Raw genomic sequence first — 17,931 nt, forward strand, 5'->3', positions numbered from 1 at the left:
TAGTCTGTCAAATCTCAATTTTAAAGTTACCATTTAATTTCAAGATCTGTATGTAGCTTGTGTCATGTGCTGACTATGGAAGTGCTACGAGGGACTAATTAGGTTTTCCATGGTTACTCAGTCCTAATACACACAAATTCTGTGAATTGTATCACAAATATACTGGCACAGATACTAAGACTTAAATGAGCACTGACAGCAGTACACATTGTACTGCAGAACTGTTTTCTTTCCAGCATGAGTTGCTGCTTCAGAAAAACACACTATCAGAGGACTACCCTGACGAAATCACACCTACAGCTGTTATGCTGAGGAGCAGTGTACTTGACCTTAATACGCTTTATATTTCTGTACAGTTTTGCAATGTTAAAAACAGCAATTGACCAAAGGTCACAACAAAAACTGGGTACTCTTCTGAGTAACAACAGCAGAAGCCCCAAATCTCACCTGCTTTGGTACGTCCTGACAATCTTTAGCGACACAGTACTGCTGGTAGGCCATGAAGGAGGAAAGTGACATTCCATTGAAATACAGGCTGATGGACAACTTGCCCCATGGGTTATCTGGTAGCTCCTACTCACACAAGGCAGAGTAAGATTACAACAGTAACAGCACGACTGATGTTTTGTAAGTATTGACCAGGAAATTCTAACCTGCTGCTCTTAATGACACCGCACTCACTCCCTCCAAGATATAAAACCAGTAAGGATTTCTTAACGCCAATTATGGCACGAGCTGGAACATGACTGCATCTGTCTCTGGAATGGCAGCACCAACTAACCAGTATTAACACTGAAACATTATCCCATGTTTGCTCACTTAACGCTAAACCCTTTCCTTCCACAATTTACCAGTAGAAATTATTTGAAATTACATTTTTTTCCAGACAATAGGTATTTGTTTCCCTATAATGCTAATATATTAATTTAAGCATGTCCACATTCAATTATCGTAGAATCACAGAATATCCTGAGTTGGAAGGGACCCCATTAGGATCACCGAGTTCAACTTCTGGATTATGTCCAAATTATGTCTGATGTTCATCACTTAAAATTGCATTTAGAAGAATTTACAATGTTGGTAGGTAGGCTGTTGACAGAATACGAACATTAGCAAAAAAAAAGTTAATACCTCTAACGGATAAATTTAAGGCCTGAAGTCACTGGATAAATAACTTTAGCTTTCAATTCTTCCCTCTTGGAGGACATAAAGACTGAGGATAAAATGTTTTATCTAAGAAATGCATTTTTTTGCTACATTCCTTCACCTAATAGTCATAATACAGGTTAAAAAAAAGTAAAAAAAAAAAAAAAAAGGTAAGCATCATTCCACATCTATGAATAAACAAAGCTACCTGAACATGTATTTCAACCTCTTTGTTTGTAAGTAGTTCTTGAAGGATGTGCACTGCATCCTGCTGCCAAAAATTTCCAACCTATTTGGTAAAAAGCAAGAAACCCCTGAAGAGTGAAGTGCTCATAAATAATACCATTATTCTCATAAATAACACTATATTTCTTAGAAGAGATGAAAATATGTGTCTTACTGAGCAACTTCTTTGAAAGCACAGATGATTAGTCTGAGTTGTCTAGAACAGTTTATATGCTATCTGCTATTTGGTACACTACAAATTCTTGTGTAACAACGCTGACCAGCAATTTTCAGACTTTGAAATTGCTTAAAAAGAGATGCTGCTTGCCAAGTCTAACCTGTACTATATATAAATCATCACATAGATGTGCGTATTACATGAAACATAACCAAAAGATACAGAATTAAACTTGAAGATAACGGAGAACAAAGATAGGGGGTACTTTAAATACTTTGCAATGTCCATTTGCCTGCCAATCCATACACCTAACTTTCCCCTTAAACCGCTCTTTCTTCATCTATCTCAACTGCTTCTAGCGATAAAATAGTTTTCCTTAAAAAAGCGTAAGGGTAAGCTAGCCATTTCAGTAATTCACACTTACTAAATGCACCATTCAAATTGGAATAACAAATCTGACTCAAGGATTTACAATTTTCTGGCCATTCTGCAGTAAGAAACTCAAGACTTGCTCCTTGTGGCTGCTATTGTAAAAACAAACTGCAGCTTCAGAGTATCATCCTGCCAGCCACTGTGGTGTCCCGACTCAAGGATTTCATTCCAATGACAGCCGCTTTTGAAGCATGATCATTTCATAAAGCAATTCTGATAGAAGACTGCCTTGCTGAAGTGATCCGTATCAGCTATACTCCCTGAGTTCTCAGAGACGAGCAAAAACACCAGCAAGTACTCTCAATCTTTGTATGACTGAGCAGTATCATCAATTGAGTAAACACCTAAAAAGTCTTCAAAAGTTAGCATTACTCACTGGTACTGTCTTGTAGAGCTGACATGGTATGCAAAATGGAGGAGTATCAGTATACAACGTAGTTGGATACAGGTGACACTGAGGGACCTTCTCTATACAACCATGGTCGATGTACTGTACCTACACAAAAAGGTTTTGCTAAAATAATTCCTACTTTTAAGGTCAAAAAGCAAAGGGCATATTTATAGCTTAACTTTTTCCAGAGGAAGAAAAAAGTTTGTTGATACATACATGATATGACAAAGCACAAATTAAGGAAAAGACTGAAGAACCGTTATGACATTAAATTTGTCTTTCAAGAGATCTACCTCTTATGCAGTAAGCTACAGTAGTTTAAAACTGAAATAAAAACCACTGAGCTAGGAACTTGCCAGACTTGCCGATCTACAATCAAAAAGCAGACAGACTCAGAAGATTTCATAATACTCATTACTAGTAACTGCTAATTGGAAAAAGGAGCTCTATGCCATAGCAACTGAAAGAATTCACTGACAACCACTACTTTTTGGGTAGGTGGAAGCTAAAGCAGAAGTATTTTCAAGGCATTCTGCTTATGATTTTTTTTTTTGCAAAAAAAAAAAGCAAAGAACAAAATAGGACTACCTACAGGTAATCAAGGAATCAAAGACAGCTTTTTTACTTAAGAGCATTTATCATCAACAGGAATACTATGGGAAAATTATGACAACATAAATAAGCAGACAGAATTCATCTTAAGACAAATGTAAAATCATCAAAGTGATCACAATTTAAAGCAGAATGAGCAGCAGTATGAGCTGAACAAAAATAGGAGTTATACATTTTAGAGAGTCAAATCATCTATTTATCTGTATGTTTTCCATATATGTGCAAACATTCACACACAGAGACAACATCCAATCCAACTCACCTGGAGGGTACCACCACCGAGTTCTACAACTTTACCTCTATACCAAAGGGTATCTGACCCTCTTATAACACACGCTTCTCCTTTTTTCCAACAATAGGGTTCCAGAAGACCAAGGCATTTGAAGTTACTTTGTATTTCACTCATCAATTCGTTTAGTTTACTTTCTGGAAAAGACAAACAAACAAAAAAAACCCACAACAGTTGTGTAGCATGAAATTCAAAGTCTGTTACTATCACAAATTATTTTGATCACTAAAAGACAGCAGATTCCATGAAGAGATGTGTAAACATAAAGTACACGTACTACTCCAAAAAATGTTGTTCAATACTGATACAATAGATATGTTCTATTTCTAGTATATGCAAACATGACCAGTTAAACAGAAGCTGCTTTTCCAGCAGTGATGCCATCAGTGATTCTGGATTCCAGTCTCTTGTGGCGCCATCTTGTGGGCATCTTTTTTTTTTTTTCCTTGTCTGAAAGTAGTGCAACCACTACACAGGTGAGCACCCTCACTGCCAAGCTGAAGTCCTCATCACATCCCAAGAGCAGCACTGCCAAACAGGAACCTTGTGTAACAACATTCTGATTCAGAACATGTCAGAAAAACACTTATCTGGTACATTCTGATGTACCAATGTGATCAGATTCATAGGATAAATGCATTTTCTTGCCTGCAATCTTACCGAATGATTTTGGTATCATATAAATAGTTCCATCATGTCCAATGCAACTCACTATAGCTTGAAAAATTTTTGCTTCAGGTATGATGGGGGCTTTATATATTTCATGCATTTGCAAATGAACCAGCGACTTATTAATTTCACATGGCTTCTGTTCGCTCTCTGAAACATCCCCATCTTTCTCTTGAGCAGCGCTGCTTCTTACGCATGCAGTTTCTGAATTACAACCGTTCAGTTGTGGGTTCTCTTCCTCTAAACGTATGTCAGGATGTTTCTTGGGGACTGCACAAGCCACAGCAGCTTTGTGAGTTCTAGCAGATTCAATCAGAACACATCAACACATTAACTGGTAAAGAACTTGGAAGCGTGAAATAAAATAATGGAATTAAAAAAATATACACACAAGATGGAAAATGCTTCTTTACATACTGTTAAATAGCTCACCAACCAACTTAAAGAACTAAAATGTGGAATGTGAAAATATAAATTACTCAAGAAACTTCACTTAAGATGGTGTTTTGTTGCTACATACACTGTAGAACATAATCCAGTTTTACTTATTAGTTTACCACAATGTAGATCAGGTCTGAAAGAATATAAAAATAAGTATCCAAACCTTGTGTTTCTAAAGGCCAAACCCTTTTTAATAAGGTGTTCTGAAATATCAATTAATTGTCCTGCTTCATCCTTGCAAAAAATTTTCACAGGCAACGCACAAGCCGTGTCACTTTCCTGCAAGAAGTTAGGAGAGCTTTAAAGCATCGTTATATGCATTTTCACTAAAACACTGGCACAGTTTTTAGTTCATCAGACTGCAAATCAGACTTAGCAACTGATGCTCCCATCAGAACATACAACATTTACTTACTCCATATCACAGTTCCCGTCATTTTACCAACTGCTCTAAACACGACATCAGAAGAAGTAACAACGCAACCTTGCTTCTTCCCTTATCTGTTTTACCTGATAGAATTAACAAGTAATTCTTTTCTCCTGTAGCAGAACCTCCTCTTTTAACTTACCAACAAACAGTGAACGAAGTAAATTACTTTCAGGACTCTCTGAAGAGGGTGAATATCCAGAAAAAAAATAAGCTAACATACAACTTGATAGAGACTTTAAAAATATGACAAAAATGTTTTGATTACAAACCTGTATGATTATTTTCGCTTGTGCCCCGGTCAGGTAATCGGATATACAGTCGCACACTGTTGCTGTCCACTGCGTGCTTCCACCTGTTGGACTAACAGAAATGATTATCTCCTTTAGTACAAAAGAAGTTACCTTTTACTGAGGTTTTGCTATGTTTTGAAACTGCCTGCACTGTCAGGGGAAAAAAACCCACAATACGCATTACAGTCAAAAGTAAAAAGAAACGGTTATTTGTCTCTCAATCTATAGTACAGGAAGAATTCATAAAAATAAGCCCTAAAGTTTTAAACTGAGAATGATCAGATCTGGAAGTATGACACTTATCTTCAAAGAACCAAGAAAAATCCAGATTTCACCTGCAAACTGAGCCTTTATATTCATTTATGGAAAGAGTATTACAAGTATGTTCTTCTGCACAGTATAGACAAAGGGAGGAATATGCCAATTCTCTCTTCTACTGTCTCTACAAAAAATCCTTTACATTTTCATGAGATCTGATACACCTCAAATTTTCAGTCAAGGCAAAAACCATTCAGTGAAATAAAGAAACCCCACTTCATCTATCCAGTGTTTTGTATAATTTATCCCTCAAAACTTTAGTTGTGTATCACAGTTTGTTGTACTGGTATGTAGCCTAACTCTTTGAAAACAAACAAACAAAAACAGGAAAACAAAAAAAACACCGCAAAACAAAAAACAACGCAACAAAACCTTTGCAGAAGAAGTGACAGCTCTCACTCTTTTTTTTTATCCAAAGAGCAAACCATATCCGTATCTTAGGTCATCACCATTAATACAGGAAAATATTGTGCTTTGTCATTATCGGGTTTCTAATACCGCTGCTTCAGCGTAAGGGAAAGGCTACCTTATGTCTACTAAGGAGCATTCAATTGCTAGTGTCCTAATTCTCTTCATGTTTTCCTCAAGTTTTCTTAGACAGCTGATATCCACTATTTTTTCAACTCCAGAATCATAGAGTATTACCTGTTACAAACAAGAAACAAAACAAAAACCTCTCTTAGCATTACCTGTAACAAATGATAACTCCAAGCATGCCTGAACAGGTGAAAGAAAATGTAGCCTAACATTACCAAGATTTGTAATGGAGTGAAATTATCAAGGAAGGGCACACAAAAATCAGTGGCCTTCTCACAACACAAGTAGCTATCAGGGAGTACTGACAGGACGAAACACACAAATGTTTTCACATGTAAACAACTTTACAGAGACTGTTACTTGCTTAAGGTAATTTATTTTCCCTCACCTATGTCAGTGCATTTGAATTTCTAAACCTATGAACACCACATACTTGCTGAAGTCAAGACAAGATCCCCGCTCCCTTCTTACTGCTGAGCTAATCATCTCACCACAAATACATTTGTCAAGTACAATTTCCCCCTTGAAATCCATGCTAACTTCATCCTTCTTGCTCTTGTACTTACAAGCAAGATACATCCTGCTCTTTGTATGTTTTGAAAACAATTTTAAAGATTTTCTCTATCACCGTTCCACTGAGCAAAGTGAGGCTGATCAGACTGTAGTTCCTCAGATCCGTCTCCTTGTCCTTCCTCAAGATCAGAGCGGCATTTGCTTTCTTCCAGGACCCAGGAACACCCCCTGATCACCATGACCTTTCAGAGACTGTAGAGAGAAGCCTCACATATTGGTCAGCTCCCTCCTTCAGCACTCATGGGTGCACCCCATCAGATGCCAGGGACTTGTGTACATCCCCCTTATTTAAGGGTTCCCCATACCCGATCCTCATTCACTGATGTCTTCCTTGCTCCAAACTTCCTTACTGGGCCCAGAATCCCTGAAGGTGCACCCTACCAGCAGAGACTAAGGTGAAAAAGGCATCAAGTACTTTGGCTGTTTCCGTGTCCTTTGCACCATGCCTCCCACCCCATTCAGCAGAAGGCCCGCATTTCCTCTATTTCTTTTACTGCCATTATGCTTGTAGAAACCATTCTTGCAGTCTTCCACATCCCTCCCCAGATTCAACTCCAGGTAGGCTTTGGGTTTCCTGACCTTGTCCTAACATGACCAGACAGCATGTCCATATTGCTCTGCGTCATCTGCTTCCACCTCTTCTATCCTTCCTTCCCATGGTTTGTCACGTGTTTTGTCAGGAGCTCCAAGATCACCCATGCAGGCTTCCTGCTGCCTTTGCTTGGCTTCTGGCATGTGGGATAGATCCATCTTGAGCTTGGAGATGATCCTTGGAAATAACTCTTGGACCTATCATCCCTCTGGAACTGTATCCATTTGTATTCATTCCTGAAGGAAGCCCAAGTTGGCTCTCCTGAAGTCCCAGGCTGTGATCCTGCCCTGCTTCTTCCTCTCTGTATCCTGAATGCTATCACCTTCTGGTCACTGCAGCCATGGCTGTCCACTACTTTCACATCCCTGAGCAGTTTTTCCTTGTTCATAAACATCAGTTTCAGCAAAGTACCTCCCCATGCCAGCTCCTTAATCACCTGTGTCAGAAAATTACCATCAATGCACTCCAGAAAACTCCAGGATTGCTTCTGCTTTACTGTGTTGCCCTTCCAACAGATATAACCCATGAGGACCTGAGCCTGAGAACATGAGGCTTTTTCCAGTTGTCCTAATAAGTCTTCTGCTTCTTCCGAATCAGGTGATCTGTAGCAGACATCCACTATATTGCCCACATTTGTTTGCCCTCTAATCCTAACCCATAAACTCTCAGCTGGCTCATCTTACATCCTTAGGCAAAGCGTCGTGTTTTCCAGCAGCTCCCTCTCATAAAGGTTGACTGGCTGTTCAAGCCTCTGTAACATTTCATGCAATTAATAAAACAATAAATAATTGCTATCTGTTGAATTATAATTCTTAAACAGTTGTGATATTATATTCCAGCATTTCCAACTGACAGGGTAAAATAGCTTTTTGAGGGCTCAGCCTCAGAAAGCAGATGATGCAAAACAAGTATAGGAAGTCCTGCTTTTCCTTCCTACTAACAAGTCTCCGGGGCATAATGGAGTAATGCTGGAGAGAACCAGCTGTAAACCAGCCCTGGATAATCTACACTACTACAAAGCCAGGCTTCTGAAGGAAGCAGTCATCTATTCATGTAATGCCTTCTCCAGTATTTTTCTTCAGGAGTGCAACAAGATGCACCTTTAAAGCAGGACCATGTGAGAAGTGACACCTCCATAACACATTGCTTCATCATCAGCATAGGGTTCAAGGAAGAGCACGACTAGATGTGTTCCTGCGTGTGGCACTTGGTTCAACTGGCCCCATCTTTCAAGCAAGGATCATTAGGTTTGACTTAACGTGCCCCACAGGTTTGTACTGCTTCTGGAATCTGAGCTAAACTGCTGGGCTGCAGCTGGAGAATCTGTGCTGTCAAGTGCAGCGTAAGCATACACAAAATCAACCTCATGAGCCTTTTTCAACTACCAGGTTCCCTGCTAAATGCATTTGAGCTTTATGAGGCAGTAATCTTCTCTGTAGCAATGTACAATGCAACTTGAAATGCTTGACAAAAACAAAAAGCCGTATTAGAAAATATTAGCACAGAAGCAGCATAAGTCTGAGATTATTTTATCAATGCATGGTTATAAACTTAAAAAATGTAAGAATGAACCCTCTTATGATGGGAGCTTACCTCTGCAGTTGTTTCAGAGACAATCCTGCTTATCTGACCTCTTTGCCACTGTTTCAAATCGTGTACATACACAGCACAGTGCATATTACACTCCCACTTCACTGACTGTGGCTGCGATTCTTCGTAGAAGGCAGCCATCTTCTCCTGTAAACTAACATTGAACAACACACTTTCCTAGTGGTAAAATTCTATCAGATGAGTATAGGATATTATTTAGTCAATTACTGGTTAACTAGCATACACTAACAATTTTAGAATTTGTTTAAGAGACACACAATGTTACAGTTTTACTTTATGGCACATTAAAAATACATGAAACGAGGCTGTAAAAACAGATGCAATCCAATTAAAATTCTTGAACAGTATTTTCTTGAACAGATGAATTTATCTGAGACATTATGGACCTTCTGTATGGCACTATTTGAAAAATGGACTATTTTCTCTTTACAACTTTGGCGTGTGGCACTCATGTAGCGCCATGACTAATTTAATAGGACTCTAGGTAGGCAGATGCAAGGAGGTAAAAGAAGAAAGGAAGGAGAAGCAAGAGGCAGTGAACAAAGAACATGCACTAAGCACTGACATTCATTTAACCATCTGCAAGCAGTAGGTAGTATTACCCAAGTAATCTGCTTCCAGGCACCCAAGAAAGGTTGATATATTGTTTAGAAATTGCTTTCAAGCTCTTGTAACAGTGTATTAGAATCAGAGAGAAAGAAATAATTTGACTGAAGTTATGAGACTTAAAGATATTGCTATTAAGATCTCTAACAAAGGAATGCGGAGAAGAAAAAGCAGAAATCTTTCTGGATAGTGTACTTAGTACATTAAGTGTGATTTGAACTAGGAGTTAGACCACTTACTTAATTTGGAATCACAAATGTTTAACGAATTACGACTTAGTGCATATCTATGTTTTGTTCCTGTACTTTTCTGAAAGCAAGGCAAATCAAAAACATTTTGAGTACCCACTGCTAAATGCAACCCTAAGCAGTTTGCTCTAACTATACTTCATCCATTTGTAACATAAACGTCTCTCTGGAAAACTTGCATGTTAGTACCTTTTCAGTATACTTTCCGATGACAGCCATTGTATGAAGATTTTACTGGGAGACACCACATGGCTGATTCTCACTTGTAGCTCTTTCTTAGAAAGCGATCTGAAATCCCTTTCTTCCTCCAGCAGTCTCATGTTCATAGGATTTAAATCTTTCAAGTTTTCAGCAGTTTCTTCTACAGGAAGATCCCATATTTCATTGGGCCTTACAGAAGTACTTTCAACGTACCTGTAAAGAACGTGAAATAATCAGGATCCAAATACCAAACACATTTTCAACAATCAAGAGGAGGTCAATGGTTACAGTTCAACACAATGAGGTAAGAACAAAGAATAACTTAGAAAAGCAGAAAAAGAAACAACAAAAAGCAAAAGCATTTGTAAATACTTCTTCAACACTCATGATAGTAGCTTTCTTTTAACGTTCCTTCAGGAAGTATCCTCGCAGATTTTACTGTCAGATGAAAGCACTATACAACACAGGCTGCCAGAAGAGAAGCAAGCCTGATATAAAACGAACTGCAAAACATTAATGCTTATGTCTGGATAAAAGATACCGAATTGCTTTCCAGAAGCATGACATTACTAATGTTACCTCTGAGTGAAACTTGCAACATTCAGATCTGCACATATTCATTTCAGAAGAAATATTAAGCCTGTGAAACATTTACCTTTCTAGCATTCCCTGAAGATACAACACAACATCTTTCCTAATTAGAGTACTCAATGAAGTGTGGTCATGTAAATACCCTGACAAAAACTTCTTTTAATAGCGTGAACTGGATAGAATAAAGCCCAAAAGCAATCAAGCCTTGGCTGGTACACACCAATCCATTTGGGGAACAGCCCAGCCTACAGCTTAGAAAATCATCTGTCAGTGTAGAAAACTGGCTTCTTGAAAATACCACAGACTGAAGGAAACAGCAAGCTTGAGTTTAACTGCTTGCCATTTCTGGGCCTCCAAGGAGAAACTTGCAGGTTTTCAGATATCTACCACCTATCTTTTCATTCACAGGAATGAAACTACTTTATCAGAGATATTCCTTACTGTTTAGGTATTGAGTCATTCACAACATCCTGCTATACAATTTATGCGAACCTTCCTGATGCAGGTATTCAGAAACTGCTTGGTAAAACAGCTAACTTATAAAACCAGGGAAGAAATGAACACCATAGTTCATGAATACGCCTACCTTGTGCATGACAAGTCTAAACAATCAAACGGACTCGACACAGAGGCAGTCTGCTGTGGCAAGCACCTCCAACTTAGAAACATGTTACACACCCCAGAGCCCCCTCTCTAGTAACTCCAGTATAGCATTATTATTGTAGACCCATCAGAAAAAACATCAGTTTGGAATGAACTTCAGAGTTCAAGGTTTCTGCTTTAAATTCTTTATGTACTTAACTCAATTTAAGAGTAAGGTTACTGATGTTTGGTAGGTCTAATTAATATTGCTTCTCAGCAAGTAAGCTTCACTGGAGCACTGTGCTCTCCTGCTTACGTTCTCATACTCATTTACAGCTGACGTGGGTGTTCCTGAACAGCATTAAACAGAGTAAGCACATGACAGGTGTGATTCTGGATGTTCTAACAATAGGTTTAAATTAATCTCCAGTCTCTCGCCTCGTTGCAGACATCTGCCTTCACAAATGCAAAATTCAGGGAGAAAAGTGTGACAAATGATCTATGCAGGGCTAGAGCCACACTATACAACAAAGTAAACTAAAACCCTCTGAAAAAAACACAGAACGATCCCTTTGCCACCCTCCACTAAAGGAAAGATGATTCCAACTAAAAGGCATGGTATATTGAGTATGAAAGTTAAGGTGTTGGTAGTAGAGGGGAAGATCTGCAGGGGTGGCCTCTGTGAGGAGGGGCCAAACACTGCACTGTGCTGGACACAGCCAGTCCCAGCTGTGTCTGCAACAGACACAATGCTGGACATGGCTGAGTCCAACATCAAAGCTGGTGGTGTCTCTGTGAGAGGGTATTTAACAAAGAGCAGAAAACCCCAGAGAGAGAAGGAACAGAAGAGGGAAAAACAAACACAGGGAACACCAAGGTCAGAAGCGAAGATGCTCCAAGGTGGGACACCCACGCTCCCGAAGGGACTGCAGCCCAGGAAGGACCCACACTGGAGCACACGAAGAGGAGAGCAAGAAGCGAGGAGCAGAGAAAGGAATCACTGTCCTGAACCCAACCTTATGAAGGAACCGAGTGTAACCTGCAATACCAATGGGGAGGAGAGGTGTCTGCAGTGACGAATGAAGTGAAGATAAATAAGGAGGGAGGTGTTTGAACTTAAGTGAGATTGGGAATGAAGATTAAAGGGGGAAGACAAGAATTATATTTGCCTTCTGTTTCCCGATACCTGAATCTAACACAATTTATGTTAATCAATAATGAATTAAATTAAATTTCCCAAGTTGAGTCTGTTTTGCCAGTAACAGCACTTGGTAAGTGCTTTCCCTGGCTTTATTCTGTGCTATGAGTTGTTTCTGTGCTATGGGGTTGAATTGAGAATAATTCAGTGAAAAAAAAAGGCATGAAGAAAGGATCAGTAAAGTTCAAAATTAGCCAATCTAGCTCCTCACCTGCTTTTAATAAAATAAAATCAGGCATACTTGAATGCTTTAGTTACTCTTGAATGTGCTCTGTGGCATGACTTGGTTGTGAAGAACAGAAATTTCTAGAAGTGATCCTTAAGCTGATTCAGCACTTTTCCCCAGAAGCCCTCTTTGTTAACCAGGACCTGATTGAACTCAACTTTGTATGAAATTCTCTTAGAGACTTATAAAATTTTATAGCAGTGCCTTGTGTCCAGTCTGCATCTCTTTGGTGTGGTTTGGCCTACAGAAAATTTGCTTCTTGTAGATTTAGTAAGGCTGAAGGCTTCTAGGAGGTTGGGAGGGATGTTTGTGAAAAGATCTTCAAGTCTAGCTCCTCCAAGTAGTGACTGATCCAGCAGTTTATAGTAAATTTGAACTGCAGACAGTGCATACACGAGGCTAACATTTATCACCTGCTACAAAGACATCAAAACCAGTTTATATTTCAATTTTGAATATAGATTTCCAAATACATTCCCTTTCCGGACAGCTCCAGCAACATCACAAACTGCTGCCTTGCTGTTCTACCCTGGGATTTTCTGTGTGCTCCCCCAGATCAGCTGGCCAGGGAGCCTAGTTGTCCTTGCATTAACCAGTCCTGTATCTCTAACTCGCAGATGGCATCTTCTACACCTAGACTTAAAAAGTGGACTCTTTTAATGATTTCGACCCTGATTAGGTAGCCACCACCTTTTCATCCAGATTTTTCTACACTTTGTAAATAGCAAAGTGCAATATAAAAAATAAAGATGCATTACTGCAAAAACAAACCCACCCATATTACATCAAAAAGGCTGTGAGGCAGAAATGGGCCCTCAGATACTGTCAGATCTGTCAAGAAAAGTATGGTGCTGCTCACTTGAAAAGGGCCTTTGCCCAGTGAGGATGCTTCCCAGGGAGGTAGATGACACCATTGAACAAATTGCCAACAGCATCCTGGCTTGCATAAGAAGCAGTGTGGCCAGCAGGGCTAGGGAAGTGATTGTCCCCCTGTACTCGGCTCTGGTGAGGCCGCACCTCGAGTACTGTGTTCAGTTTTGGGCCCCTCGCTACAAGAAGGACATGGAGGTGCTTGAGAGAGTCCAGAGAAGGGCAACGAAGCTGGTGAGGGGTCTGGAGAACAAGTCTTACGAGGAGCGGCTGAGGGAGCTGGGGTTGTTCAGCCTGGAGAAGAGGAGGCTCAGGGGAGACCTCATCGCTCTCTATAGGTACCTTAAAGGAGGCTGTAGAGAGGTGGGGGTTGGTCTGTTCTCCCACGTGCCTGGTGACAGGACGAGGGGGAATGGGCTAAAGTTGCGGCAGGGGAGGTTTAGGTTGGATATTAGGAAGAACTTCTTTACTGAAAGGGTTGTTAGGCATTGGAATGGGCTGCCCAGGGAAGTGGTTGAGTCCCCATCCCTGGAGGTCTTTAAAAGACATTCAGATGTAGCCCTTAGTGATATGGTTTAGTGTAGGACTTGTTAGTGTTAAGGCAGAGGTTGGACCAGATGATCTTGGAGGTCTCTTCCAACCTAGACGATTCTGTGATTCTGTGAGTTTTCTTATTCCTAGTTCTGTTTTCCTTGCAGTATAAATAAGGAGGTGTGAGTGAGCAAACAACTGTATGGCTGAGGCCAACCCACCACACAGTTAAAAACCAACAGATTACCCAAGTTACCAGTGTTACACAGCATCTTATATTAAGGTAACATATCCATCTGTTTGCAGCCTGCTGCCAGGCTTTTAAGTATAGCTGAACCACAACAAAAGAAAATACCCTAGTGACAACAAAGCAATCCAACAAAACAATTCAGGTTTAAATAAAGCTGCTTAACTTCACAAAAAGCTATTAAAAATGTCATCAGTACAATAATAGTGTTCTTAGGATTTATTTGTATTTCTGAACTATGAGATGAAAATCCAATTACTTGCTTCCTCTTGAAAAAAGCAGAACTCGAATTCCATTTTCAAAACAAAAGCTGTTTAACAATCTCTTTATTCTCATCAGCAGTCAGAAGTTAAAGAACAATTATTGATTTTCACGAATATACTCATGGATTATCTTTTCTAAAAAAGAACAAACTAAATGGAGCAGGACTATCTCCTCAGCCTCATCTCTTCCCAACTCTTCTGTCTATTGCTGTTGTGGTTGGTTACCTGAGAGTTTCTTTTCTAGTAGCAGAACTTCCAAAGAGATGAGTTACCTTAGGTGTACTTCAAACATGTAAGGGTGGATATTTCTTTTCTTAATACAAAGGAATGGGAATGTTAATAACCAGTTTGGGAAGATTAGCACTTAAGCACATTATGAGTAGGACACAAACACTTCATCTGCAACTTCTGAACCCATTATGGTGCCTAGGGACATGGTTTAGTGGGTGACATTGGTAGTAGGGGGACGGTTGGACCAGATGATCTTGGAGGTCTTTTCCAACCTCTGTGATTCTATGATAACATTTTAACAAATGTTTATCAGGGTTTACCCTGAGAATTCAATTATGCCTAACTGCAGAGTTAAATGGACTTACTTCATGATGAATGTGATTTGTCATGAATTCATCACAAACGTGGTGACTTCTAGCCACTAAGGTGACATACTAAAGCCAACAGTTTTGTTTCACAAATCCAGTATTTCCAAACTTTTGAGTTATGCAGAGCGAACACATACCCAGGTATGTAAGATGCAAGGTCCTCTTTAACGAGCTGGCAGTTAATACTGGAGTCTCTTCCATGAGGATCGTGGGAGTAAAAGAGTTTAACAGATAAAATGTTGTTCTTCAAAACCTCTGTGAATTAATAACAAACATAGTTAGTACTAATCAATTACAGTAAACACCACTTATTCTTCTGGAGACACACCAAATGGTATGAAGCAACAAAATTTTGTGAAATTACATGTGATGTATAGAATAATTGAGCCATCAACAAGATAGAGAGGTTTAGCTTTGCACACATCCATAAAATCGAGAGAAAAAATTACAAGAAACCAACTGCTGCATGTGATTTCAAGTATTAGATAGGCTCCAAACCACTGTTCTATGGGTATTGAAAAATAGCTGCCTGCATATGAACGATAAATGGTATTGAGAGAAGTTCTACTAAGGCATACATATGTTAATCAAAATTTGTTTTGCGGGGTGGGGATGTTTTAGAGCAGCAGCGATCACATTCACAGCTACCAGTAAAGTCAGGAATTGTCGAGGGTTACTAGCATTTTGGAAACAAGCTCATCTTATAAACCAGGATATTTAAATCCTGTTACACCAGTGTGGCCCACAAGAAGAGGAGTAAGAGAACTTTCATCTGAGGTTGTGTCTTTTACACCTCCTTCAGTTAGTTCGTGTCTGGATGTGCTCACTCCAGGCTACCTGTCACAAGTATGGATATAAACATTTCAAAGATATAAAAGTACATGTTTCTATATATGAGTTCATTTAATAATACTTAAACAGAAACACACTCGTGATAACTTACCAACAATTGAACACACCATAAATTTATCTTCAGTCATTTCTTTAAATCTTCTTGTGGCTTCTCTGTTCCACTTGTCTGCTGCTTTGTAAGGCTCAATGTAAGCCAGCCTACACTTGATTGCCTGAAGAACAACTCAAATTACCCATTTGCCATCACATTTCAATACCATCCCATTAGAGTAAAATCAAACAACGCCTTGATTTTGGACCCATGCAGGACAGCATGACCTTGGATTCTGGTTCCACTTTGCCAACGTTTGATCAGACTTAAGACCCATGTGGTCCCCCAACCCTGTAGCCTGCAGACGGACATAAAGCTCAAACTCAGAAACAGTCTTGCTGAAATAGAGCTTACTTCTCCTTGCCTCCCTTTATGGTTAGGCATAGAATTGGCTGCCGAGAACAACAAAGGTTATTATAGAGAGGTGAAAAGGAAAACTTTAATCCTGTTTTGCTTAACTTAATGTAGTGACACATACTTAAAACATTTAAGCTCAATGTGACTACACCATTGTAGAAATCTGAAGGATTTTACAGAGACACAAGAATACCATAGAACCTATGTCAGAAAGCTTCCAGATTTTGAAAAGGTATTATATAATGACAGAAAAAGACACAGGAAATCTGACTAAGTCATTTTGTTTAAAAGAATTCTTCTTTAGCATCTTTACTTCAAAAGCTGGTGGCTATACTATAGCTCAATTTTAAGTTAATTAACTGTGACTATTATAATTTCTTCCTTCTTTTTTATTGCACCAAAAGAGTAGTAACACAGGCAGGGAAAAAAAAAGAGAAAGGAAATAAAGATAATGGAAATAAGCACGTTTGGGAGATATTCTTAGGATACAGGCAGTCAGGAATAAGAAAATAAGACTGACAGGTTAAATAACTATTAGATGAGAAGGGCTGTGGATGCCAAAACCAACGCTACTTTAACACTGCTCATTCCAGTTTTGGCACTATTTCTGCAGCACCGAAGTCCATTAAACTGTGTGTGCAAACTGCATTAACGGGCTTCTCCTGTAACAGCCTAATTCAAATCTCTCGTAACAACCAATTCACACTTTTAGGTCAATACAATATGCGATCAGGTGTTAAGAGTTAACAGTGCTTACGTGCAACAGGACAGACCTGCACAAGCAGCCTCACTTCTGATACTCCTACCCTCTGAATCCTTCATTTTGCAGTGTTGCTTTCATTCATGTTTCAAAGAATTTTAAATCCTTATTTTTTTTAATTGAAGAGATATGAAACCAAAACAACACCTAAGCAAATGCAGGCCTGTGCATCCTTCTACTACTTGTCTTAAACCTAACAGTGATAGGAAGTATTTCTTAAAGTTCCTGCAACTGCAAAAGCATTTTGCCATTTTCACAGTGTTTCCTCTCCTTTGCTGTCATTATAGAACAGCTGAATTATTTCTGCTGAAACTCTTCCCAGAAACATCTGTTCAAAATACAAACAGCTAAATCCTGTTTTTTGTAAAAGATGCCGGCCAACGTTAGTTCCAAAAGTCACCACTTCCGTTGCCTAGAACAGGCTATAAAAGCCTATCAACTCATCAAGTTTTAAAGCTTAGTTCTGGTTGTCAATCCTAATTTTTTCTATCTGATGAACAGTAGAAGTTTTTTTTTTTAAACTTATGTGCGTTTTTCATTTGACAGAAATATTCTCCCACCCATTTTTCTCCTTGCCAAAAAGGGGAACTCCTACAAGATGAAAAGTTTAGAAAATACCAAACTTCAAGTGCCTTAAAACAAAGATACAGTTCTATTAGATTACTGTTTGAAAATATTACAATGTGAAAATTAATTATGCTTTCTATGATGGAGTAGAAGTACTTGATAAACATACACACTTACATACACACCCTGACCCAAGGTAATACTGGATTTCAACTGACACTGAAATAACTTAAAAAGACACACCAAAATAAGTTTATAATCTATGTGCAAAAACCATTTAACGTGTCACATCATAAACCCATCTGCAAAAGAACTTAATTGACATTTCATTTACTTGATAATGTTAACAATTCTGTATTTCCCCTTCCATCCATCTGCATTCTATGTATTTTCAGTAGTTAGTTTGAG

General features: G+C 39.0%; 1 protein-coding gene across 7 annotated transcripts in view; it reads right to left on the reverse strand.

Moving 5' to 3' along the window:
• RNF17 (ring finger protein 17) overlaps positions 1 to 17,931 on the reverse strand; it is a 49,705-nt gene that overhangs the window by 8,027 nt on the left and 23,747 nt on the right. For 6 of the 7 annotated variants that reach the window (XM_083804916.1, XM_083804915.1, XM_083804912.1 and 3 more), the window contains 12 exons: positions 15,840 to 15,960; positions 15,034 to 15,151; positions 9,778 to 10,002; positions 8,717 to 8,867; positions 5,948 to 6,066; positions 5,083 to 5,173; positions 4,547 to 4,662; positions 3,934 to 4,241; positions 3,247 to 3,410; positions 2,358 to 2,477; positions 1,355 to 1,435; positions 448 to 573 (listed from right to left, as the gene is read on the reverse strand). In XM_083804916.1, coding sequence (XP_083661042.1) covers positions 448 to 573; positions 1,355 to 1,435; positions 2,358 to 2,477; positions 3,247 to 3,410; positions 3,934 to 4,241; positions 4,547 to 4,662; positions 5,083 to 5,173; positions 5,948 to 6,066; positions 8,717 to 8,867; positions 9,778 to 10,002; positions 15,034 to 15,151; positions 15,840 to 15,960 — 1,740 coding nt within the window. The remainder of the gene's footprint in view (positions 1 to 447; positions 574 to 1,354; positions 1,436 to 2,357; positions 2,478 to 3,246; positions 3,411 to 3,933; positions 4,242 to 4,546; positions 4,663 to 5,082; positions 5,174 to 5,947; positions 6,067 to 8,716; positions 8,868 to 9,777; positions 10,003 to 15,033; positions 15,152 to 15,839; positions 15,961 to 17,931) is intronic. The other variant, XM_083804913.1, reaches the window with a different exon arrangement.

This window comes from Anser anser (genome assembly GCF_964211835.1).
Source record: "Anser anser genome assembly, chromosome: 1".
NCBI lineage: Eukaryota > Metazoa > Chordata > Aves > Anseriformes > Anatidae > Anser > Anser anser.